Source organism: Nannobrachium achirus (assembly GCF_963921795.1).
Source record: "Nannobrachium achirus genome assembly, chromosome: 9".
NCBI classification, from domain to species: Eukaryota; Metazoa; Chordata; class Actinopteri; order Myctophiformes; family Myctophidae; genus Nannobrachium; species Nannobrachium achirus.
This window is the reverse complement of record NC_137818.1, coordinates 40,410,961-40,438,760: the sequence shown is the minus strand read 5'-3', so window position 1 is coordinate 40,438,760 and position 27,800 is coordinate 40,410,961. Positions and strand designations below refer to the sequence as shown.

Sequence of the window (27,800 nt, the reverse complement as noted above, 5' to 3'; positions counted from 1 at the left end):
ATTCTGTACACGACTTGTGCCCTTGTGCCCAGCATGCATTTCGGTGTCCGTGTCGCCATTGTTCTTGTTGTGATAGAAGCAGAAGCAGCAGCTCTGCTCACGCTCAGCTTTTCCACAACCATTCCTCTTTAGATCAAAGTTAAAACCCTATTTAATTTGAGCGACTCTTATATCAGTGTATGTTCGAATAGTTTACCTTTTATAGGGTATCGAGCGAATCCAATCACAATGGCGCAGTACAAAGGGGCTGCCAGTGAGGCTGGGAGAGCCATGCAGCTGAGGAAGAAACGAGAGAAAGAAAGAGAACAACTTGAACAGCTTAAACAGAAGATTGCAGAGGTATATGATCATGACTTTGTTTCATTATATGATTTAATACTAACTACGAGGTGAGGCTGTTGGCAGTGGCTTAAAGTGTGGAATCATGAGACCCCCGGCGTTCCTGTGGTTCCTGTGGAAATACGCCTCGGCTTTCTAGGATCTCCTTTTAGTTGACCTTGTACCAGTGATTTGTACTGTAATGAAACTGTACTTTTTTCTATTGCAAACTTCTAATACATTCTTCAATCAATCAATCAATTCAGTCTTACGTAACGTTACCACTAGCCTGGGACCCCCAGGCGTCCTCGGTCCATCACACATAAAAGCCCAATGTTATTGTTTACATTTCCATCACGTCTGGGCTACTTGTATTTTTATGCAAAGGCACCTCGTTTTTAACATGGTCTTTCAGGATCCTTTTTTTTCAACAGTGGCTGGCCACTGGCCCTACAATAATGCAAACACCCTGCATAAACCCAAACTTTCGTCTCATGTTATATGAGATTATGAGGTTTCCTGTGGAAATAAGCTTAGTCTTTTCATGGATCTCCTTTTAGTAGACCTTGTACCAGTGAACTGTACCGTCATGAAACTACCTTTTCCTATGCAAACTTCTAATAAAGTCTTCAATCAATCAATCAATCAATCAATCAATCAGCTATTTAGATATTGCTCAGAAATGGTTGCTTTCCCCCTGTACTACCGAGGCAGCTTGATACTTTACAATCTATACTACTTGGTCCCACCTCACCTCAGCACGCCATTTTCATCAAAAACAAAACACTTTAAGTAGTTGACATAGATGCACGAGGAAAGTCCAAGACCGAAACGTTGCCTTAATAAAAGTTTTCTCTATTTGAGCAAGTGGAGAATAAAATAGTGTTATTCTATTTTAAAATAACCTCAGAGTGACTGACACAAAATGACCAAACAGTTCAACATGTTCGTCTAACTTGCTGTTTACTTTTGTCGTCTTTTCAGGACAACATGGTCAAGTCCAACATTGACAAGAAGTTCTCAGCCCACTACGATGCAGTGGAGGCAGAACTCAAATCCAGCACCGTTGGTAAGTAGCCTCCAATTACACATGTCATGGACCACCTGAGTGACAACACTGCATGTTACAGTGTCAATGTTTTACTAATGTGCCCAGAACAGGGATTGCTTATTTATCAATTATGTTATTGAATTATCTTTTTTTTATTGTTAATAATAATAATAATATAATAAACTTTAATAATAATACACTTTATTTATATAGTACCTTTTAAAACAATGTTACAAAGTGTTTAGCAACATAAGAAAAATAACATACAGTGAATCATAATCAAAAACAATTTGAACAATAAGATAAAAACACACAACAACAGTGTCAGTGAGAATAGATGCAGTTTAGGGGTTAAAAAGGCCTTTCTATAAATATGAGTCTTAAAGGGATATTCCACTTTCAAAAACACTTTTTGTCATTGTATGGTCTAATCAGGCTTGTATGAACACCCTGAACAGTTTTTAATTTTCTTCATTCAGTATTTAGATATTTGATATAAAAGTTACCAGGCCCTCCAGGCTCAGGGCCTCTCCCCACACACACTCATTGTAACTTCAAACTCCATTTTAACCATGCTAGATTCATTAAAAACACCCATTATTTTTTCTGGTGACTCATACTACCCTACTGATACGTGAGCAGGCCGTGTTTTTTCCATAAAGTTGTTCATGTATTTTTTATAAATTATTATTTTATTTAATCTTTTCCATTTTCCCAAAGAATTATTAAAAATACATGGAAAACGTTATGGAAAAAACACGGCCTGCTCACGTATTAAGAGGGTAGTATGAGTCACCAGAAAAAATAATGGGTGTTTTGAATGAATCTATCATGGTTAAAATGGAGTTTGAAGTTACAATGAGTGTGTGTGGGGAGAGACCCTGAGCCTGGAGGGCCTGGTAACATTTACATCAAATATCTAAATACTGAATGAAGAAAATTAAAAACTGTTCAGGGTGTTCATACAAGCCTGATTAGACCATACAATGACAAAAAGTTTATTGAAAGTGGAATATCCCTTTAATAAAATCTTTGCCTTTCCCTCGTCAGGTCTGGTGACATTGAATGACATGAAGGCCAAACAGGAGGCCCTGGTGAAGGAGAGAGAGAAGCAGCTGGCCAAGAAGGAGCAATCCAAGGAGCTTCAGCTGTGAGTGACTGTGGTCACCTTTTTAAGGCTCATTGATGCTTCTGCATCCAAGTGTCGCCCGGTGTGTTGTGTTGTGTTGTGTTGTTTTGTGTTGTGTGTCGTGCTGTCTGTACGCAGAGCTTACATGCACGTCTTCAAAAATTGTAAATGGGCGTAGAGGCTACTCTCACTGGGTAGTAGGTTGGGGCGGCTTATTGTCAGTATCAGCTGAGAACACAGGAGTCTATCCCCGTTACAATGCGCTAGAACCATGCTGAGCTGGAGCCCCACACCTACCACCTCACAGTAGTTGCCGCACGACTTGTCTCCCCCAAGTCGTGCTACTCATACGCTGAGTTGGCGGTGCCCATAATCAAACCCATGACCTTGTTGTCCAAAGGTGAGAGCTCTACCAACTGTGCTAGCCCGACACCCACTGGGTGAGATCAATCCATTTGAATGAAGAACATGCTCTGATGTGTTAATCAGGCTTGCAACACATTTTTGTGGAGTACAGTACATGTACAGTATGTAGCAACATATTTGTTATTGTAATGCTTGAATAACACGGTATTTGATGTTTTTCAGAAAACTCAGGTCAGGCCTAAATGGGTTAAGGTCATACTGTTTAACATTTATTTTAGCAGTCCTTTTGTCGATACCTTTCATAGCTCCATACACCGTTTGTCTATAAAGATGTACAGTTTCGGAAAAACAACTGGTTGATATCTGCCTATTGCCCTCCCTGCCTTCCAAAATATCGGAATTAGTATCGGCCTTAGTGTTAAATTCTTCTCAATTATGCTTGAAGAATTGGCTCATCATCTAGCAAAACCTTTTTCAGTGAAAACATGCGTCAGTACCTGCGCATACTGGGAACATCCCAGGAATCCTTGAGGGAGGTTCCTGGCATACTCTATGTAGGCTTTTGCCTCTCTCACTCTGCCTTTCTAACTAGTTGTCTGTGCTTCTATGGAATGGTTAGCGGTAAACATGTCCTGATTCTCTGCGTAGAAAACTGGAGAAACAGAAGGAGAAAAAGAGGAAAGAGGAACAGAAGAGGAAGATTGCCAGTTTATCGTTTAACCCTGACGAGGATGAAGATAAAGAGGACGAAGAGGAGGAGGAGGAAGAAGAGGAAGAAGAGGAGGAAGAGGAAGAAGAGGATTATTGTAAGTGTAAACATTTATGGAAACTGATGTTCTCTTCGGCTGATAAAGAGCAATATCATATTGTTGTCTCCATATTTCATCCTTTTTCCTCTCAGTGCCCTCTTGTTCCAAGAGCATTGCAGTAGCTGATCTACAAACTCATGGTTTCTGGTTTCTGTCTGTGCCCATTGTGGGTGACATGCTTTAACTCTGTCTTCCAGTTCTACCAGTAAAGAAGAAGAAGCTGGGAAAGAACCCAGATGTTGACACCAGCTTTCTGCCAGACCGAGACAGAGAGGTGAGGGCCTTTGTCCATCATTCCCAACATATTCAACTTTTTTCTTTACTTGACATTTATTCATAGGATGGTTCTACTGGTACATTGGCATGTACTGTATATTCTAACCTCGGTTGGTCTGCAATATCAGTATTTGGAAAAGTGTAATATAATTGACATTGAGGATATTTAATTTGGTCTCCTCTGTGACACCCAAGCAACCGTGCTGCACCACCTAAAGCTACAGGGGTTGGGCTCTGTACTGTAGTAACGTAGAATATATTTTGGTTACGTTGCCGCAATGTTATAGTAATAGTTTCATAATGATACTGGTTAACCTGAGTTACAGAATTAAAAACTAGCTTTTACTAAAAAATTACAGTCATTGGTCACTGCTCACCCAGTGTAGCATGGCATACCAATATTCATGAAGTCTTCATGTTAATGTATAGACTATATCGTCACTCTCGGCCAAAACCTCTTAACTCCATTTTTGAACATTTTGATTTTTTTTGCATAAATCAGGGCTATTGAACACCCTTTACATCTGAGTGTTGGTTAAAATAATAGTGAACCAATGGAAAGTAATAAAAAGTGCTTGGGACACAACCTCCTAACTCCACACTTTGTGCCAAACCAGCTAACTCCACCCGATTGACCCTCTTTTTTTTTCATAAATATGTGCTAATGAACACCCTTTACATCTGTGTGTCAGTTAAAATAATATTGAACCAATGAAAAGTAGTAAAAAGCCCTTCGGTCAAAACCTCCCTAACTCCACTAGGAGGTTTCGGCCCGACAGCAGAGATATAAAAGATTTTGGCCTTTTGTGTGTTTTAGGAGGAGGAGAACCGCTTGCGAGAGGAGCTCAGGCAGGAGTGGGAGCGCAAGCAGGAGAAGATCAAGAGTGAGTACCACGGTGGCATGCACACTGCACAGCCACATTCACGCACATAAATCAAGCCGTTGATTTACTGTTACTGTGTACGTGAGCAGGACAATCATAACCAAATCTTAAAGACATAAAGTGACTGCTGCCAAGCCCTGTTCAGACAGAAAGTGTCTGCCTGGGCCCTGTTCAGACTGTCACACTCACCCCAAATCTGATTTGGGGCCTATACAGAGCATTATTTTGCGGTCTGAACAGCAAAAAAATAAAAGCTAAATAAATAAATCACATTCCGGAGCCTGCATAAACCAGACTCCAATCTGGAAGCTGAAACTGAATTTCCCCTGCGGTGTTAATTTAATAACTAACTAACCTCCTTTGCTAGAATCCATACATGACATGCAATTCTCCCACACTTGTACCTAACTGCATCTATGACACTTAACGTGACGATTAATTGTCACTCAAATAATTGCGATTAACGATTTAATTGTGTTTTTGTCGTTGACAATTACATTCCTGTTTGGCTTGTAGGATTTGAAGTTGCACATGGCAGATATGACACATGACCCAAATATACGAAGAAATGAAGGACATATTTGACTTTACTCTTTAAAAAGAACGTTGATAGTGGAAATAGCCAATCTACAAGCTGATGCGACGCGTTGTGAGCTTGTAGATCTGCTATTTCCACAATTATGTTTGAACATAATGAACATTTTTCAACATGTAAACGATTATGACGATTATCACAAAATAATTGCGATTATGTCAAATAATTGCGATTAGATGATTATGTAATAATTGTGACAGCCCTATCTGTGCATGGGTGAAAGTACAAGGGATGGCACCCACATGCACTTATATTAGCAAAGAAATAATGACGATGTGGTCCTGGTGACGTGTGTTTACTCAGGTGAGGAGATTGAGATCACGTTCAGCTACTGGGATGGATCTGGACACCGTAAGACTGTCAAGGTAAGGTCATATTTCTTTTAGCAGTGCATTATTATGACAAGCTGTTTAGATGTAGGTGTGGAGTCTAGACAGATTGTTAGACTGGCAAAGAATATTCCTTTATTCAGAGCCCAATTGAACAACTTGCGTGTTGTTCCTTTGAAGCTGTTATGGTTCCCATCTGTTGACAAAAATTAAACCAAAAACTGTCTCTCTCTAACTTTACCACCTGATTAAGATACTGTCCCCTCTTAATTTCCCTTATGTAAATGACTCATACTCTGGAGCGTGTTTGTAGCAAGGAGGGAAGAGCAGTCGAGGGCAAAAGGGGTTTCATTTAAAGTACAATGTCTACTCATAGTGTATAACTGTAGAGTGTGTAGATATATATCTATATGTATTCTATGTATTCCACTGATTAATTCCTCTTAGTGGCTGAAGAGAAAGGAAAGCATAAAAGCACGGTCACACATAATGTATGTGTCAGGGGGGAGTGAGGGGTTGGAATGTTAATGTTGAACAATTATTCGATGAGTTGTTTCACTCCTAATGTAGAATAATACAGTATATTGCATTGCAGACGCAGTATATGATAATGTACATAAAACATCCTGGAATCTCTCTTAGAAAGTGTGGGAACCCTGAGTCCATTCCTGGGATTGCTGCGGTCCCAGAGAATGGTGAAAGTCTTTTACTTAAAAAAGTACAAACTAACACAAACTAACACTGGACAGATGGAGGAATCTGAAATGCAAATAAACAGTTTGCACTGTAAAATCCTTGAGTGTTTAACTAATGTAATCAACTACGATATTGTACAAATGTAACCAAATGTACTTTCTGAGTGTTAAATTAACACTGAGAATTTTACTATTTTTCTCTTCTCTAATTCCTACAGATGAGGAAGGGAAACACCATCCAGAACTTCCTACAGAGGGCTCTGGAGGTCCTCAGGAAGGACTTCAGTGAGCTCAGGTGAGTCTTATATGGGGTATACAGAATATCGTTGGATGTCTATAATTCGTCTGTCCGTCCTTTTCTCCTCCCGCTATTCTTTTTCAATTACCCACCTTCTATTAATGAAATTGTTTTTGTAGACGACAGACAAGATAGGGCTAGTTTATGTGACATTGTAATTGTAATTGGGGCGGGTGTGGCTCGGGAGGTAGAGCAGGTCGTCCAATGATCCGTGGGTGGGCGGTTTGAATCCCGGCTCCTTCTGTCCCCATGTCAAAGTGTCCTTGGCAAGACACTGAACCCCACATTGCCTCCAATGAGTCGCTCGTTGCTAGCTTGCCACCATTGGTGTGAGAATGTAGGAAGTGAGGACGCTGGCGTCTACTGTTCGCCGCTTCACCTCCCAAAGTATGAACAGGTGTGTATTGTAAACCGCTTTGAGCACTTGGAAAAGCGCTATAAAAATGCAATTCATTATTATTATTAATAATAATTATTTCTGTAAAACCCAATATGAAACCTTTAATCTAAAGGCTACTCACATGTATACAAACACTGCTCTACAGAATCCTATCATATCGTTGTTGTCAGGTGGAAACCTTGTATGTCCAAAACTGTTCGTTTTGCATTTAGCATTTTAAAAATGATTTAAACTAGTGAAAACAGCCAATCTACAAGCACACAACGCCTCGCATCGCGAGGCGTTGTGTGCTTGTAGATCGGCTGTTTTCACTACTTCTGTGCGACGGCCTTGTATGATGAAGCAGGGCTTGACATGTACAAATTTGAAACTTGGAGATACGAGGTTTCTGTCCAACAGTGACGATATATTGACGCAGCAAGACGGGTTTGATGCGGCAAAGCCCTGTGCTGACTGAATCACTGTCAGAGTTGAGCAATGCTTCTCCAGCTGGATGTGTTTACATTTCACCTCAGTTACATCAGAGCATGGAGACTCAATGTTTATATTGGTCACAGCAATCATTTTTCTTGGTTCCCTTTTTGTCCTCATTCCGTAGGGCCGCTGGAGTGGAGCAGCTCATGTACATCAAAGAGGACTTGATCATTCCACATGTAAGTCCCAGACACTACAGAGTTACTACAGGGGGTCCTCCAAATCTTCCAATCCTTTTTATATTCACAACTTGAACCCTAGTGTCTATATTCTGAGAACTGTAGCCAACAATAGCAGATCCACAAGCTCACTGTGAGCTTGTAGATCGGCTATTTTTGGCGAAGAGGTTTGGTGTAGAGGAGAAAAAGAACAGACAAAGTACAGAGTGAAAGTTCACGTTTATTAGGTAATGACGGCTCAAGTGGTTAAATATCTGGAAACACAAATTGACACGAATCCAAAATACACTGACGATTGTGCTGTCAATCAATGAAACTATATGGAATCTATGAACAGGTTGTGGGGGTCCCTGCTTCATCTCTCTCTCTCAACTAAGGGGTCCTTGGCCTGAAAACGTTGGAGACCCCTGCACTAAAACATCGCTACATACTACATACTGAAGTGAAACTAGAAGACTTTTGTCAGGGACACTGAAAATAACAATCTGTCACACTTAATTTCTTTCAGCATCACAGCTTCTATGACTTCATCGTAACAAAGGCCAGAGGCAAATCAGGTAAGTTCACAATCAGAGCTTGACCTGACAATTATTCATATATTATTATTATCAATTTATAAATACGATAATCCATCACATAAATAAGTGTTAAATTAATTATTGTAGGCCCCCTGGTGGACTATTTGGGATGTTATTTGTATATTTCACTTTATACGTGAAAATACATATTTGAGGGTGTTGTGGTATTGTTCATGTTGAAGACTACATCCCTGTTTTCTGCAGGTCCTCTCTTCAGCTTTGACGTCCATGATGACATTCGACTGGTCAATGATGCCACTGTGGAGAAAGATGAGGTGAGGTTGATCAGATGATTTTATTTGAGTAATATTAACAGGAATAATCAGCTTTTCAAATTCTATAATTCACCTTGGCCAAGTGTTACTGCCTAAACAACTTAAATTCTCAACTACTAGAGATCAAAACATTAAAAGGACACAAAAAAAGTGTTTTATTTTATAACTTTTCACCAAGTAATTTACGATGGATGGGCAGTCTGCATCACAAGTGACAAAAACAACCCAGAAGTTATTGATTACACCATTAAACAAATGTCACCCCAGAAGCGATGTGTATTGCTTTGTTGTCTGTGGCTAAAGGTGTTTATGTTCTTATGTTCCTAGTCTCATGCAGGCAAAGTAGTGCTCAGGAGCTGGTATGAGAAGAACAAACACATCTTCCCTGCTAGTCGCTGGGAGCCATATGACCCCGAGAAGAAATGGGACAAATACACGGTAAGACAAGCTATTTTTCACAACATTAAGGAAAGTAGGCAACCGCCGAGCTCACCATCTGGTCGGGTGGGGGCGTCAGGGTCGGCACTGATACATTTCACAAATACCTGTGCAACAACAGGTTCTACTTTACCACCAAATAAAAGTGACTGACTCAATTTAAAAAAAACTCGTTTCAAGGGGGTCAAAAAGTTACAGAATACAGAATTTATACACCAAAATATCCAATATAGGGATCCCATATCTCAAAGAACTTATGTAAGCTATTATTAATTTTGTCAATAAGTTGTCCGAAGGAGGCTACCCTGGTCATCTCATCTCGCCATTCTTTGAAATAAACGTTCTCTTTTTACTTCCAAAGTCTTAATATAATCCTGCATCCTGTTGTGAGCGCTAATTTCACCCAAGAACCCTTTTGCAGTTTAGCATTTAAAATACCCAACACACACAATGGATTCACAGTGAATTCTGTTTCCATTATATTGTTAATCTATCTATAAATGCGACAAATCTCTGTCTGTTTGTTTGTTTGTTTGTAATCCGCGTATCTCGAGAACCGTTCGTCCCACCGGCTTCAGATTCGGCACGCGCGTTCCCCGCCGCCGCGCGGAGTGCAGTGCCAGGCCTCGACCCGACCCGACTCGCGGTTTTCCGAAACCGGCGCGAAACGTTCGGAATCTCCTTATGCGGAGCTGATTGTTGACATCAGGCTGTTCCGGAGGAAATCAAGCGCTGAGTCATTGTGACATCACTTCATAAAAGGCTCTGACATCACGTACGCCACATGAGTCAACACAAAATCTCTGTGAATGTGTATGTATGTATGTAATCCGCGTATCTCGAGAACCCTTCTTCCCACCGGCACGCGCGTTCTCCAGATATGGGCATAAAGTCTGACATCAGAGTTTTCCGCAACCGGTACTGTGTGTGCAGAGATCTTCATATATGGGCATAAGTGGACAAAGACAAACAGATGGTCAAAACGGGTCCTATGACAACAGGTATATTGGGGTTTGCATTAAAGGGTGGGGCATTCATGGGGTTTGCATTAAAGGGTGGGGCATTCATTCCCTATTTCAAATTCGGCACGTGCGTTCCCCACCGCAGCAGGTAGTGCAGTGCTCGGCCTCAACCCGACCCGACCCACGATTGTTTGAAAAAGCGACAGAAATCTCATATATGGGCATAAAATGGACGCAGATAAACAGATATCTCCATATATGGCATATATGGGCATACAATGGATGCAGAATCACAAAGATCTCCATATACGGGCATAAAAGGGACACAGACAGACAGATACAGAGATCTCCATATATGGGCATAAAATGGATGCAGATAGACAGATATCTCCATATATGGGCATATATGGGCATAAAATGGACCCAGAACTATAACTGCAGTGATCTCCATATATGGACAGCGAAACGTTCGGAATCTCCTTATGCGGAGCTGATTGTTGACATCAGGCTGTTCCGGAGGAAATCGGCGCAAGCGCTGAGTCATTGTGACATCACTTCATAAAAGGCTCTGACATCACGTACGCCACATGAGTCAACACAAAATCTCTGTGAATGTGTATGTATGTATGTAATCCGCGTATCTCGAGAACCCTTCTTCCCACCGGCACGCGCGTTCTCCAGATATGGGCATAAAGTCTGACATCAGAGTTTTCCGCAACCGGTACTGTGTGTGCAGAGATCTTCATATATGGGCATAAGTGGACAAAGACAAACAGATGGTCAAAACGGGTCCTATGACAACAGGTATATTGGGGTTTGCATTAAAGGGTGGGGCATTCATGGGGTTTGCATTAAAGGGTGGGGCATTCATTCCCTATTTCAAATTCGGCACGTGCGTTCCCCACCGCAGCAGGTAGTGCAGTGCTCGGCCTCAACCCGACCCGACCCACGATTGTTTGAAAAAGCGACAGAAATCTCATATATGGGCATAAAATGGACGCAGATAAACAGATATCTCCATATATGGGCATATATGGGCATAAAATGGACCCAGAACTATAACTGCAGTGATCTCCATATATGGACAGCGAAACGTTCGGAATCTCCTTATGCGGAGCTGATTGTTGACATCAGGCTGTTCCGGAGGGAATCGGCGCAAGCGCTGAGTCATTGTGACATCACTTCATAAAAGGCTCTGACATCACGTACGCCACATGAGTCAACACAAAATCTCTGTGAATGTGTATGTATGTATGTAATCCGCGTATCTCGAGAACCCTTCTTCCCACCGGCACGCGCGTTCTCCAGATATGGGCATAAAGTCTGACATCAGAGTTTTCCGCAACCGGTACTGTGTGTGCAGAGATCTTCATATATGGGCATAAGTGGACAAAGACAAACAGATGGTCAAAACGGGTCCTATGACAACAGGTATATTGGGGTTTGCATTAAAGGGTGGGGCATTCATGGGGTTTGCATTAAAGGGTGGGGCATTCATTCCCTATTTCAAATTCGGCACGTGCGTTCCCCACCGCAGCAGGTAGTGCATTGCTCGGCCTCAACCCGACCCGACCCACGATTGTTTGAAAAAGCGACAGAAATCTCATATATGGGCATAAAATGGACGCAGATAAACAGATATCTCCATATATGGCATATATGGGCATACAATGGATGCAGAATCACAAAGATCTCCATATACGGGCATAAAAGGGACACAGACAGACAGATACAGAGATCTCCATATATGGGCATAAAATGGATGCAGATAGACAGATATCTCCATATATGGGCATATATGGGCATAAAATGGACCCAGAACTATAACTGCAGTGATCTCCATATATGGACATAAAATGGACACCGACAGACAGATACAGATATCTCCATATATGGGCAAAAATGGTCAAAACGGGTCCTATGAAAACAGGTATAATGGGGTTTGCATTAAAGGGCTGGGCATTCATTCCCTATTTACATTGTTCCGAGTTGGCCAGGTCGCCGACTAGACGCAGCTTCTAGTACATATAATAACAGTAGACCAGAAATCATGTACGATTTCACATTCATGCAGCATATGGAGTGGCGTTCCTCTTTCTTTGTTGCGTCAACAGCAACTGCCTTACTCCCTAAGCACTAGTCTTTTTGTCCAATAATTTCTATGCATGCTTTTAAAGGGGATTAGGTGAACCTGCATGTACCGAGCTACAGAGCACTGGGATTGTACCACATGACAGCTTAATAGCCTCATAGTTTGAGGGATGGTGGTCTCTAAACATCCCTTTAAGTACTCCATCTAACCGTGTAATTTAACCGCCATATTTTCTCACTACAAGTGACTGAGGCCAGGGGGGCTTTCTATCAGCTGTCATGATACAACCCCTCATGAACTTCCAGAAATCCCTCCTGGGTACACTACATTTCAACATTAGCTGATCTAAGGAGAGAAGATTCTTCGCATCAAACATGTCCTCCATTAACATGACTCCTGCTCTCACCCACTTTGTAAATCTTCTCAAGGAATGTCTTGAACTTTAGGAGCTGAAACTTAAAAGTTTGCTTTGAGCGAGTATCTTTCTCTTCTTTGAGGGTGGCTGAGGTATTCCTGTTGCTGTAGATAGGATACAGGCAGAAGCAGTACTGTAGCCAAAATGCTATGTTGTTGTTGTATACCATGTATGTGAGGACATTTGCACTCTCAACCGTAAACCTGTTATGCAAAGTAACCTTTTTACGTACTTGGCTCTTGAATCGAAGGGAACTCATTCTAGCGTGCACGTGTGTGCAGTGTGCACATCTGCCGTGCATGTGCGTGATCCTGACAACAACTACAACAAAAAACTGTCGGAGCGCTGTAGCGTGAAGCGACCAGTGCACCCCTGTTCTTGAATCATACTAGATCAGGAGTTGTCAAACCTTTTCATGACATGGACCCCAAAAATGATATTTGGCCACCCATGCGGTCAACAATCTTTTTTTTTTTTTTTTTTTTTTTGTGCCAAGGACAGATCCCCAGATGAGAAGATTTGTATATAAAAAAAATCAATAACGCTTTCAAGATGTTTCTGAAATGTTCAAAATAGCAGATATACAAGCTTCGTGGCACGCTGTGAGCTAGGTAGCCTTAGCCTGAGAGAATACTTTTAATGATTAATTGTTTTTTCATTATCACACCAAAGTACCTGGTAGTTGTGGTTTTAAGAGTTGAAAGTATTGTGCGACTTGTGATAGTTTGATGCCAGATAGGTAAGTTCAGCACAAGTATACACACACACAGTATACTCCAGTATAAGTCCTTTCCCGCATTTCAATACCTTCTTTGAAAGATGTATTGAATACAACTACATTATCTATTTAAACATTTCCGCTCAGCTTATGTTTGAGAGGTAAAAATGTTTGAACAATTTAGGCAACCATAACAGGTCAAATTTAGTTTGTAATGTACACCATCAGAATAATTGTAGTGAATCATTTAGGCCTCCTGCCTAAAGCTTTCATTGTTCTGTGCAGAAAAAAAAGGATTGTGTTCATTCACTTGAATTCCAATACTGCCAGGTTTTCCTGCATGGACATGCTCCTAAATAATTGAGTTTCATTGATGGAATTATTTGGGGAAATCTCCCACTATCCTAAGGCAGATCATGTTTTAACATATAACTTACATAGATACAGGGTTCCTACACTAGTATGGAAAGTCTGTAAAAGTATGTTGTTTGATTTGAGTAACTTCTAGGTCTGGATAAGTATGCCAAAAAGAAAATAATACACAGTCCCTTAGTCCCAATACAGTTTTCTAAAACACTGTTTCCCAAACTGCCGATCGAGACCAATTTTTAAGATCGCATTTAAAAAATAAAAAAATAAAAAAAATAATGGACAACACTTTTCAACCTATCTATATATAATTGGTTCTCACTAATGTTCATGATAAAATAGCACTTTCTTTCCTACTTGGTCTGTGTCTCATAGGAGCGTTGTAGACAGTTCAGAAACCCATCTATCAGTGACATCATCAATGCGGAATTCAAGCTAATAGAACCTGCAGGTTTTCTATTCCTTAAATGTTACAATGTTATAATGGAAGCCACTGTTCTTGCAAAAATGTAAATATTCTTTTTTAAATCTTAAAAAAATACCTTCCTAACGATGATGTCACTGGCAGATGGGTTTTTGAACTGGCCACAGCCATTCCTAAGAGACACAGACAGAGTAGAAAATAATTTTGCAACTTTGTTGTGAACTTTACACCAATTATATGAATATAGGTAGAAATGTGTTGAAGTCGTCCTTTAAAGAAAAATAAATCACATCTTTTCATAAATTAAAAAAAATTTGGAAACCAAAAGAATTTCTAAGAATAAATGGATCATAAGCTGAGGTTTTTCATGGCGTTGGGAGCAGGCAGACACATGTTAACCACTGTTTGTGAGTGGTGAGAGTGCAGGCCAGAGTGTGATGTAGTTCAAAGCAACATTGTAAAATAAAGGTAAATGGACATCACTTCTGTTATAGTTGAAAGGGTTGAAAATATTACAGTTACTGAATAACATTGCACTGCCTTCGCATTGGCTGGGTTTGGTGCCACTTTCAACCTGACCTCCCAGTTTTGGTCTATGAATGTTGTGACAACATTGTTTCCAAATAACCGATCTACAAGCTATGAGCTTGTAGATTGGCTATTTGATGTACAGTATGTGACACCGATGTATGATGAAGTTTAAATCAGGTTTAATTGGTTATATGATTTGTATAAGCTTCAGTATCTAGTTACATTTCAATTTTAAGACCCTTTATATACTGAACTTAGTTGAGCGGAGTCCTAGGCCCCCTGTTAATGACTTATCCCCGGTGTATTTGTTGAAGAGTCCCTGTGCAAGACACTGCTCACCGGGCACCCACTGCTCCTAATAGTTAGAATGCGTAAATGCAGACAACAAATATAACATTTGAGCAAATGTACAGTTACTAAAATATCTTATTTCTCTACGAATGTTTGCCCCAGGGTAGAATTCATGTGGTTAATAAACATCTAGATCTAAAATAATTTATACAATGTATCTTATCTTATGAACACAGATGTTAGATACTGCCTCAGTCAGAACTAACTGTTTCTGTTTTGCTTGTCATTTCAGATCCGGTGAAACTTCAGACGTCTCCATCCCCTGCTATTAGTGGTGCAATCCTACTTATTTGTTTTGTTTTATTACTGCATTGTAAGAGATTCCTTTCACTTTTAATCAACTTTTGACATAACACATTTACCCGAGTTTCTAATGCATTGTGAAAACCAACCAACGCTCGTACAGTATGTATATAGCTACAATATCTGTTAAAAAAATAAAAATGGCTGTATTGCCTTCGAAAAAATAAAACGTGTCCTTTGTCTCAACCAGAAGTAGTATTTTGCAACCAAAAGTCAAATCTTGGATGCTTTCCACTAGCTGTGATGAATGGGTGCAGCCTGTGGTGAAACTTTGTGTGTTGAATGTAAATGTGGCTGTCCCTTGAAACAGGATTTCAAGTCTGTCAAATGCCTCCTGCTCTCTGACGACAATCCGTCAGGCAGGGATGGTATGGGAGGGAGGAGGGGGGGAATGGGGGGGTTGTAACTGTCAAAACATGCAGGTTGTTTGTTGCGTAGGCCACCACCCGTAGCCTCAAGACACCACTCCCCTCATCATCTTCATCTCCTCCCCTCCTTCATTCCTGACACTCACTCTCGCACAACTCTCCAAGCCTTTCGAGACTAGGATAACGTTGAATGTGTTGTCGCAGAGAGGACTCTGTTTATGTTCTGCGTATGGATCAAAGCGACAGCCTTCAACAACTTGGATCAGATCGTGTTTGTGTGTGAGAGGGAGAGAGAGGGTGAACTTCAGGTCCAGAGCTGAAACTGTCATGGTGGCTGTGACAGGATGTTGAGGGAAGCGCTTGTTTGTTATCAGCTCCTGACAATTGGTGTGACCCTCTGGGCCCGGGAGGATGTCAGCGAGACCACTGGCATCACTCCTCAGGACTGCAGTTTGGAATGTGTCCGAAAGGTAAGCTCGAAGGCTCAGGTTGCACCTTTTCGTTTGTTCCATGTACGGTTATTAACTCACAACGGAGCTTCAACTAGTAGTTGAGCCTCTTTTGCCGACAACAGTTGAGGGTGGATGTAAAATGAGTGCATGGTCACGGTATTGTTTGAAGATCCTTTTCAATACACTTATTCCAAATGTGTAAACGTGTGTCAGGACTTTGCTGGCACCATCTCTCATGTTTGTTTCACGTGCAGTTGGTTTAACTGAAAATAGTTGCTGCTTGGCTTGGAAAACATTTACTATCTTATTTCTGACTGAAAGACAAGGAGATCGTGACAACGTACAACTGTAATCACATGCCCTGCTACTTTCTTGGCCATATGTAGAAATCTCACTGCCTGCAGGGATATTGGGGCATGACTCTTGGTGAAGATATGCACTCTGAGCGCACACCTCTATTTGGGATTGTAAACTGCAGAAAGAACTATGAATCCAGTCGACAAATTCAGTTCCCTCAGACCTTGTTCTTCAAGCTTTGAATTTGTATTCTATCACAGTTTAGAGCCTATAGGATAGGTTCTACATGGCAAAGAAGATCCCCTTTTGAAATAGTGACTCTTGTCCATCGCCCACAGTCTTTTTGTGTATACTTGATTGGCAACACTGTCCAATAGTCCATATTGAATTCAATGTGGTAAAGCTGATATTTCTGATTGTACTATTCAGTCTTGTGTATAGTTTCAATGTACAGATTATTGTATTTTTATTCTACTGTTAGACTTACGATAGGTTCTTGGTTTACCTCTGATCCTAGATTACTGCTATGCATTGGATGTATTACCATGTGCTGTCCTTGTTTATTGTAAATCGCTCTGGATTAAAAGCGTCTGCTAAATGCCTAAATTGTTCCATTTTCCCTAAAGACTGCATGGTCAGGTCGATTACACAACATAATTACAAGCTTATTTTTAGCCAATTAATGTGTATAGGAAATATTGACACAATTCTTTCAACATAAGAATTGTTAGTTCAACTTAGTTGTATAATATAATGCACAGTGAGCAACTGAGCTGTACCTCTTTATTATTCTCACATGAATGGTCATTACCTGACCTGACAGTTTAACAACCCGTTCGTCTTATCTTTTTACTCGCAACTGTCTCATTCTCTTTTATTTCACTGCCCCAAGCAAAGTCAGTTTGTCTCTCATTTACTTTTTCCAGCTGCTAGCCTGGTTGTGGCCTCAAAACGTTCATTGCTAAATACCTGCAAGATGGGTTGATAAAACAAATGTGTGCACTGGTTGACTGGTAACATTAGCATCTCTTCAATCGACCATGGTGTCATACAGATCAAGTGATGACTCCAACCCCATATGTATAACGTGAGTCACCATTTCATTGTAGTTATTATTATACAACTACAAACAATACCATTATTGGCTCTAACATGATCAGGAACGTGTCATGCACAGAGAGGAGCCTTATGGCACACTGCATAAAAAGGGGAAACTGTTTCAAATGTATGCACAAATACAAAGTACAATAATTGTGGAAACAATTATTGCTCTAAATCTTATTCGATTTAATTTATTGATTTGCACAACAGGAATCATATACATGGTAGACTATTTCTTTCCTAGTGTTAAGAAACCTCTTTATCAAGTTATTAATATAACTTGTGAATGTTATGCACAATCTATGTAAAGCGCTTTGGATAAAAGCGCTATATAAATGCACCATTTACCATTAACTTGATAAATTGGTCTGTGTTTGATCATGGCTGTTGACTGGACATATTTGAACCTGATATGGACTTCTCCCCATGATTCTGTAAAAAGGGAGAAAACGTTTATAACGTATGACAGCTGCTCTTCCCCCCCCCCCACACACACACACACACACACACACACACACACACACACAAAAGATTTATTAAAGCTGACAAAAGGTTATTGTGGATCACATCACGTTGGCCTCAGCACTTAAACAGGAACAGATCAGTTGTATAATTCCTCCATGGTCCCCATGATTAAAGAAAGGAATTTCCAAACTCACTCTGACAATACTGTCAGAGCAGATAGTGTTGTTGGACCACTAATTGAAGACATTAAAAGACTTTTGTTTTATGTCTGCCCTGTTTTCATTCCCAGTTTCTTACGTAGTTGGTTTGAGGCTTGGCTGGAAAATGTCATAGTATTCAGTTACAACACACAAGAAATGTCGGGTAACATTAGGCTATTTCAGGTCTCGGACTAAGCAGGAATCTGTATACTATATATTTTATTTGCATTGCATAATGTCAAATGTAATACATGATCTTTCGCTGAATGAACTTGAACGTGTTCCTATTTAAATAGAAAATCCCATTGAGATTGAAAATGGATTCCTTTTAATCTTCATAGTTTCAGAATGAACTTTATTGTCACATCACAGGTTTACAACCGAGGGACAGGGAGGGCAAGGATAAAAAGAAATCAAACTGTTAAAGAGAAGCATGTCAAGGTTACATACTGTAATATGCACAAAGCATAATTCAGCTGGTACAGTATGAGTCTTATCGTCATTGTCATGAGATACCCAAATGATAAAAAATTGTAAATGAACAACATAAAATCTAATAAAAAGAACAGAAAGCAAAATGCATAAATGATAAATGAGCCTCCCCCATTGTATTCCATCCACAGGGAGGGTCTGGATGTGAATACTGCAGAATAAGTAGAGCTGATGTGGAGAAGAGCCTGGGTTTCCGCTCCATTGAAGCGTTTGGAAGTAAGTCTGACATCGGCTCCACTAAACATCTGCAAATATCTGCCATCTGCCAAGTACGGATATACAAGGCATACCTCATTTGGTAGGCTATTATGACAATGTAGGAAGACAGATCTGTATGACACGTAGTGAGCAGGCCTGGTACATCAGACTGTTCCGTATTCCATGGTGTATCCAGTATCCGGCTTGGCCGGGACATCAAACGAACACAATTAGTTGTGTTTGAAGGTGGAAAAGAAGACAGGGAGGGTAGGCTGTCACCACACACTCCTACTGGTTGGTCACAGGCGGCACAGGGAGAACAAATTGGCTATTTTCAAAATGTTTGCCTCGTTCTTATATTATTTGACATTTGGCCAAAGTTTGACCAGTTTGTTGATTACCTTTGATGGTCATTTTTCATTTTATTTCTTTTTTCTTTCAAGAAAAAAAGAAATCATGTGGGGACCCACAACTGATAGATAGATAGATAGATAGATACCTTTATTATCCCAAGGGGGAAATTCAGTAACTGATCTATTCTACACCCTTCCATATGACTGTAGGGGTTAGCACTTAGCAGTGACTACTGAGAATTTGCATAATGATGACTAAATTGGGACAAAAAGGAAATAAATAGGGAAAAAAGCTAATTTCCTAGACCTGTGTTTTGACCTAAAGTAAACAAGGAAAACCATCCAGTCTTGTATATTTCGCTGTACAATGAACAACCAGTACCTACTGTATGAATGGCAAAAACATGTTACATGTTACATTTTTCAAAAAAGTATACAAAAGTTTATTAGTGTTGTACTACGTAATATGTGTGCTGACTTAAGCTTGTTAATTGTAAGGCTTAAAATGGCAATTAAGATAATTTGACTAGATTGTAATCATTGCGATTTCTCCTCAGGTTGCATTCCATTGCCATGTTTTGAGCTGCTAGGTAAAGAGGATTCGGAGCTTTGTCAGCATTACGTCCATGCACCAAACGATGTGACAGTTGAGTTTGTGCCGAATCAGGAGCCCAATTCTGATACCATCATTGTCTCATGGAAGCCAAGTTACTATGGTAAGAACAATGAGGGGACAAAACAAGTCAGCACACCTCTTTCAATTTCTTGAATTTATACTTGACAACAATCCAAATTCAGATGTGTAAATTGTATAGAAACCGTTATGCCATGAAACTCCAACTGTGTCATCTGTATGTCACTTCTTCTTCGCAAAGAAAAATCATCCTGTCCTTACTGCAGAGGTATTTTCTACAGTGACAACAACACACCTTCCACTTATAGGTGTGTGTTTCCAAAGGATGCATGAAAACCTTTTGGTTCCTTCTGTTTTTTCTTTTTGTTTTTATATTTGCCACAGGGATTGCTTACCTGCGAGGCTTTCAGGTGTCACTTCAGGCCTTAGGAGGGATGCCGAAGGCTTGTCAACTCTTTCTCTTCCAGAGCAACCTGTCCCTCCCAGCATCACATGCTCAAAGGGTAAGAAAGACCAGATGTTTGTTTCCAATTGTCTTTCTTTTTCTCTCTCTCTCCTCTCTCTCTCCGACCTCATCTCTCTTTCCATCTCTCTGGTTATGTGATTTTGTGGTGGGATGAAACACTGCATTGTGCTGCAGGGGAGGGGGAGCAAACACTTGTTTTTGTGAATAATTCTGATGGATTTAATGCCTTAGGGAATAATAAAACATTATACAAAATCTCATTGAAAAACAAATACAATGCAAAGTGTATTTTGATGTACATGTAACAGTAAGGCCAACATTTCGGCAGCTTTGTGCGTTCACGCCTTTCTTAAGTTACTGTACAGTACAATACAGCATGAGGTACTCCTATATCCAGCTTATTGTTCTTCCTTCCAGAAGAAGCATGTTTGTAAAACCATATAGCAAGGCCGTTATTGCATTTTTGCTTTGCAGGTGTACATGTCGGACCCTTTCCCCGGTCTGACCCTTGGGGCCCAGTACGCAGCTACTGTCATGGCTCTGCCGGTGCCTGAGAGGTGGGAAAGGTTCTACAACAGCAAGATCTTCTCCACCCGCTGTAAGGCCCCTGAGCTCTAGGCCACATGAGTCATATCGTCACTGTCGGGCAGAAACCTTGTAGGCCTATCTCCAAGTTTTCAAATTTGCCCTGCTTCACCATACAAGATAGTCACGCAACGCAAGACTAGTGAAAATGGCATATCTGTGCTTGTAGATCGGCTAATTTCACTAGTTTCATTAGTTATATATGGTTATTTCAGTCCAGAATGAACAGGTTTTATCTGGAGTGGCTTTGTGTGTCCCGTTCATGTCCATATATGGTCATTTCAGTCCAGAATGAACAGGTTTTATCTGTCCCGTACATTCAAAATATGTGTGTAACTGATGATTGGATGATTAAAAATGTCCAATGAGAACAGAATTGAGGATTGGTCAAGCTTCACATGACAATTCGGCCCTCCAGATAAAATCATTCATTCATTCAGAATTGGAAAAATGTATAGATCACAGAGTTCATAGCTCTAGAACACATAGAATAAAAGTTCACCGCTTCACTTCGAACCGAGGTTTGATTTTTAATATGATACATACAAAACGAATAGCTTTGGACATACAAGGTTTCCACCCGACAACAACGATATGTATGTTAAACATACAGTAGATCATGAGAGCCAGAACACTGACACATGTACAGCCACACACATGCATGCATCCATTTCTTTTTTCTTTTCTTTTTTTCAAAGTTTTGTGCCCAAGGCACAGCAAGGGCAAGTCATAATCTCAAGGCTGTATTTATCTCCATGCAGAATGACCTCTATAACATGTGCTATTACGCTTAGTTATCACTCACATTGACAGTCAGTTTAACCTGCCTTATTTCATACTTTGACAAATGTTTTGTCTACAAGCTCACAACGTATTGCATCACGGAACGTTGTGAGCTTGTAGACATGTAGTCATCGCTATTTTTTAAACCTGCTTTAGTTCAGTATTGAACAATCAAAATGATGAGTCTTCTAGGCTATAGTAATGTGTATTCACTTTCAGCATGCGCTGAGAAGAATGGCCTTAAGCAGTGCAAAAAAGGTGAGTGAAAACAGTAGATGCTCACAACAGTAACAACAGTCCACCGAAATGAAAGGAATTGTACTCGTTAGGATCCTACAGTTGGTCATCATATTTTCTGACATGGTTGCAAGTAAAGAACTCTCACGAAGGAATATTTTTTTATATAGGCTACTAGATGCAGAATGCCATGACAGAATATTGCTCTAGAATTAGAATCAGAATCGTCACAGGTTTACAGGTGTAAAACAGTGGGGGAATGTATTATTATTATATTTTGTATAAGCTCCATCATTTTAATTGTTTCCAGTAAAGAGAAAGAAGAGAAAGAAGGGGGAGGGAGGGGCAAGGGAAGGGGGAAAATATGAATTTAAAAGAATAAACAACAATGTATCTACATTTACACATAGCATATCCATCCAAACATTTGTGTACATGAGAATGAGATTTCGAAAGTACGTGGTGAGGACCAGTGAATTCATGATAGATCAAAGGGAAGTGTATCTCCAATTTTTTTGGGGGGGGAATTTGGGCTCTGCTAGCCTGCTTGTGGAGTAGTTCTGATAGTGTTCTTCTGATTGTAGATTGGTACCCCGAATATGTTGAAGTGCAGCAGAACGGAACGGATGTCATTGTGACTTTTAACCTGGCCCCACCAAACCTGGGCATCAGAAGCTACTTCTCATGGTGTTATGGGGAGGACATGAAGAAGTACATGGACATCATACCAGTGAGTGGTACACATAAAATATCCAATGATATTTTCAGGACTATTTGGTAAGAATGTGTACACTGGGGATTTTACTGTGTAGCTTTTATGTTTAAAACCTGTTCCAATTATTTTTCTTTGTGTATGTACAGTATGTTTTGTAATCTTTAGTGTTACAGTTTACAGTTTAGGCATTTAGCAGACGCTTTTAATCCAAAGCGACTTACAATAAGCAGATACAACATCACAATAATAAACAAGATAATATGTCAGTACATTAACAGCAATATAACAATGTAAATGGATATCTATCTAGAGAAAACACAATATAATCAAAGTAAAAAAAAAAAAAATGCTAACTAGCTTCATGTATGGTCATTGATTTTACTGTAGTGTTAAGGGTTTAGGTGGAGTCTGAAAAGGTGAGTCTTCAGTCCACGGCGAAAGCTAGCGAGTGAGTCTGTTGTTCTAAGTGCGACAGGGAGTTTATTCCACAACTTGGGAGCCAGGAGGGAAAACTGTCTCGGACGAGTGGATTTTTGCCCTGTGATTTTTGCCCTGTGTTACTTTACTGGTATTTTTATGCTGCTCCAGAATTTGCTTGATCTATCAAACTAACTCATCAACCTTAATTTCTCCTTTTAGAATTCTAACAGAAACACAACTCACTACAGTTATAACCTGCTTGGCCTCAAGGAAGGAAACAATTACTCTTGTGAGGTAATACAACAGAAGTAAAGTATCAAATATTATTTATTATTATTATTAATACGTATTATCATCATGTCTCTATTCTCCATTTGCCTATAACGATTTTAAGAGCCCACAAATTAAAGTTCTTTGTATTAAAGTTTCAGTCTTATGTCGGTAATCATGTGGTCAAAATAATTTCCATTATTGCATTCATTGGCAGTCTTCGATTTGACCTTGCCCGCTATGCATGGCAGTTACAGAAACATAGCTTTAATATGTTCTTTGTGTTAAAACAACACTTTTGTCACAGATTGCAGCACATGAGGTGGATGCTGTGAGGAAAAGATTCAGTGTTCAGGTCAAGCTCAGAAAACCAGGTAGGCTACATTCTAGAAAGATTGTGACATGAGTCATGACCAACTCATAACATTGAATTGAACAGTGAATTCTCACATTTTCCCCATAGACACAACCTCGCCTCTCTCTGCCCGTCCCTCCTCGGTTCTGATCATTTTACTAAGCCTGGCCTTGGTATTCATCATAGCAGTTCTACTTGCCATCCTCAGCTGGAGGAGGACAAAGCACTGGGTGAAGACAACAGATATACGGCCTGGTATTTACATTATTAACCAGTTTACCTATATTCAGCTGAACTGTATATTATGCAGTTATGACAAAAGTTATGCCTTCTATCCAGCTTTCCATTACCTACAGCAGTGGTTCTCAACCTGTGGGTCAGATTTTGGGGGGTCCCCAGATGATTAACTTAATGTGCAACATTATTTTTCTTTCTCAACAGTAAACAAACCAACATAACGTTTAAGCGTATAGAGGATATCTGCACATTTCTAAATTGACAATTGAGGACTTTTTAATCCTCTAAAATGACAAATTAAATATTGGTCAAATTGTCACATTTTTTAGGCAGAAATTGTGAAAATAGCCGATCTGTGAGCATGTAGATCAGCTATTTTCACAATAGAACCATGTTATACAAAATGTAATGCCTCAACTCTTATATCTTGTGCTTGTAAGGGTGGCGGGTGCCGGGGTCCCCAATTAAAATATGATTATTTTGGGGGTCGCTGCCTGAAAAGGTTGAGAACAAAATAAAGAAATTCAACCTCTATTTATGTTATCCTTCCAGACATTATTGAGCAGCATCAAGACAGGACCACTCATGACGAGGTGACATCACTACCAAGCAGCAGGCTGACCCCCCCTCGTCTTCTGATTTGCTACAGCAGCCGTGACGGCCCCGCCCACGTTAGAGCTGTGATGCAGCTGGGGGCTTTCCTGCAACAACATATGGCCACCAAGGTATAATGGGAGAACATTCACCAAAAGCTAGTTCTCTTTTCCTCTCGTTGTATTCCCTCTGTGTTCTCATGCAACCTCCTCCCACTCCACACAGTTATGTGCACTGTATCGTAAGAAACACTGTTAAGTTTTTATGCCAATGTCATTGTTGTTAAAGTTTACAAAGTAAAACATTTGGTTGTCCTCACAGAATAGAGTAGTCCGCCATTAGTTTATTAAAGCAATTGACCTTCATTAGACATCTGCCGAAACGTTGCTTTATTTACAGTTTATAACTGAAGATAGTGTGCGTGTGAGACTACTCTTCTTTTTACATTGGCTGTTCCTCTCCTGTACACGTCCACTCTCCAATGAAAACAGATGTATACAAAGACATTATTTGCAATATGTCCAAAATTATTAAAATATTACTGAACTAAAAAAACTTAAAGTGATCCCTGACTAATACGACAAATATGCCTTAATACATTATAATTGTCCTCTATAACTACAATGTAAAATTAAATACACCTCAATTATTTTATTTCTTCTAGAAATAGCTAATCTTTCACTCAATAGGGGAAATGCCCGTCGCAAGTTGATGATGTCATAAATGTCAAGTGTGATCTATCCCTATGGAATTTATGGCATGCATGTGAAAATAAAAACAAACTTAATACTTCCTATGGTTAATATGAGCATCAAATCAATATTTCAAATGTGTTTGTGTCTTGTTTTTTTGCACATGCATGCCATAAAAATGACACATGACATTTATGACATCATCAACTTGCGACAGGCATTTCCCCTACTGAGTGAAAGATTAGCTATTTCTAGAAGAAATAAAATAATTGAGGTGTATTTAATTTTACATTGTAGTTATAGAGGACAATTATAATGTATTAAGACATATTTGTCGTATTAGTCAGGGATCACTTTAAAGAAGAATCTTTTCTCTAGGAACTATTTTTGTCCAGACATATCAATTCAATACACCCATTAAAATGAATGAAAAGGCAATAATAGCATAACTTAACATGCTAGTTTCATGTCTCTGAATGTTTTCATATGGTACAGAAATGAATGGAATCCAATGACTTCCACGAAAAGCAAACAAACCACGGTATACTCAAGTTTAGAAAGTGGTCAGCAGTAATGTATGAGTTGTATTCAATGTGCTAAACATGCCAAACCATATGACTCTTTAAATTTCAACTATATCTGCCATAAAGTTGACAATGTAATTCTTGATTGCTTTACATTTATTCACATTTCACCTTTTCTTTAACTGGGATCCCAGATGTGCTTATAAAAGTATTATTAGATGAAACTCTTCATTTCCTTTATTTCCACCAGGTGTGCCTGGATCTATGGGACACTCTAAGTGTTGCTGAGGAGGGAGCAATGGGCTGGTACTACAGACAGATCCAGGAAAGTGACTTTATCTTGGTCATCTGCTCCTGGAGCCTCAACCACTGGCCTGTGCAATCACACTCCCAATGTGAAGGTGGTGATGAGGAGGAAGAAGAGGAGACGGGCTGGTCGTCCAACGCCTCCAGTTCTGCTGCAGCCGTGGCCCTCATAGGAGAGGAGATGGGCCGCAGCAAAGCACAGGGTGAAGACCTGTCCAGGTACATGGCTGCCATCTTCGAATACTCTGAGGAGACGGACATCCCCGCTGAGCTGGGACTAGTGACTCGCTACACACTGACCAGAGACTTGCCTCTGCTCTTCTCCCACCTCCACGGGGTGGCTTTGCACAGGCCTGGAGGATACCTGAAGATAGAACACATCTCGGAGGAGGGTTTCACCAAGCTGCCAGCTGGAGCAGCTCTGCAGCAGGCTATTCACGAGGCTGGGATGGTGCGAAGTGAGAAAGAGCAGTGTAACACCTGATCTATATTTATACTACGGGTGACTGCTGTTTTTGGTGCGTGATGCCTGTGCACAACTCGGGCTTGTGAAGGCAAGGGTGTAGGTACAAGATAAACGAGAAAATTAAGATGATTCACCTCAAGGGGTTTATCCTTCCAATAAAGGTCATAAAGGCAATAAATAAAAGCCTGGATAAAAAACTATAAACTATAGGTCAGGGGATGGCAGGTGTGTTCAAAGATTGTGGTGAACCCAAATTAGTTCAATTCCTCGCACTGTCACACAGGGTTGATTAACAGCTGTGAGTGCAAATGAAGGGTGGCTGGCTCATCTGTAGACTAGTACTGGAACTGCAAGTACCCTTGAGCAAATCACTAAACATATTATTGCTCCAACAGTGAAGGAAGATTTATTGTCATGTACAGAGGGTGACACTAACGGTTGCCTGACTGCCCATGGCAAGTAAATAAAACGTTTGGGCAGGTGGAGTTTGCTTTCAGGTTGCCCGACAGGCAAGTGTGTTTGAGGAAAGCAACTGTCTTTAATTTTGTTCACTATAAACACAACACAAGATGTCTGTGGTATTTAAAATAAGTCATATTGTATCCACAACTTTCCAACATCCCATCGTGCATTGCGCAGAATGTGCAGGCAGCTTCCGGCTTGTCTGCTGTTAACCGGAAGTGTCCCGCAAATAATGCACCAGTAAATTCTCGCGTAAACAGGTGGATAGCTATTGAGATACTTGGCATGAATATTGAGGTATGGGGTGCCCGCTGGCCTGCTGGTCCAGGCAGATGCCACTTAGACATTGCCACATGGGCATTGATGCCTGGCGGCGTGACCGGTTCGGTTCCTGATCCGGACGACCTTTGCCACGTGTCACTCCTCATCTCTCCCCCCATTTCCTGTCAGTCTACTGTTCTGTCCAATGAAGGCATAAAAGCCCAAAAAACTAATCTTTAAAAAAATAAATATTGAGGTATATGTCTATATTGCACACCCAGAATTTGCAAGTAAAGTTTTGAAAAAAAAGTGTTAAAATGAACTGTAATTCAAATTTTACATATCTCATCACAATTTTCTTTTCAGGCAAGTGGGCATAACCTTTGGGCAAATAGCACATGCTGTACTTGCCCGATGGGCAAGTGCCTCTGAGACCTTCGTGTCAACCCCTGATGTACCCTGCATGCTCTTCTGTGTCAGGGTGTGTCTTTTCTCTCTTGTCTCTCAGGCACTCCTCACTGACATTTTACTGACTGTGACATAAATTATGTTTTGCTGGCATTTTTGTGTGCCTGTCCCCTCCCTGTAGGCCTAATGGCTCTTGAGTT

At 40.3% G+C, this 27,800-nt stretch overlaps 2 protein-coding genes across 2 annotated transcripts; both read left to right on the top strand.

Annotated features, from left to right (window-relative positions):
* The first annotated feature begins 72 nt into the window (after positions 1-72).
* On the top strand, positions 73-15,414 carry fam50a (family with sequence similarity 50 member A). The gene is made up of 13 exons (XM_080733449.1): positions 73-339; positions 1,303-1,387; positions 2,420-2,519; positions 3,513-3,670; positions 3,871-3,947; positions 4,767-4,833; positions 5,732-5,793; positions 6,671-6,747; positions 7,749-7,803; positions 8,312-8,360; positions 8,586-8,656; positions 8,984-9,094; positions 15,189-15,414. The coding sequence occupies exons 1-13, from the start codon at positions 229-231 to the stop codon at positions 15,195-15,197; spliced, it is 1,032 nt and encodes a 343-aa protein (XP_080589575.1). The 5' UTR covers positions 73-228; the 3' UTR covers positions 15,198-15,414.
* A 557-nt stretch (positions 15,415-15,971) lies between these two features.
* LOC308290850 (interleukin-17 receptor D) lies at positions 15,972-27,714 on the top strand (the record flags this gene model as incomplete). Its single annotated transcript, XM_080732762.1, has 12 exons — positions 15,972-16,097; positions 18,766-18,850; positions 19,743-19,901; positions 20,204-20,322; positions 20,760-20,883; positions 21,873-21,911; positions 22,475-22,620; positions 23,245-23,319; positions 23,603-23,669; positions 24,440-24,612; positions 25,948-26,461; positions 27,701-27,714. 12 exons carry the CDS (start codon positions 15,972-15,974, stop codon positions 27,712-27,714), a joined length of 1,641 nt encoding a protein of 546 aa, XP_080588888.1.
* Between the last annotated feature and the right edge of the window lie 86 nt (positions 27,715-27,800).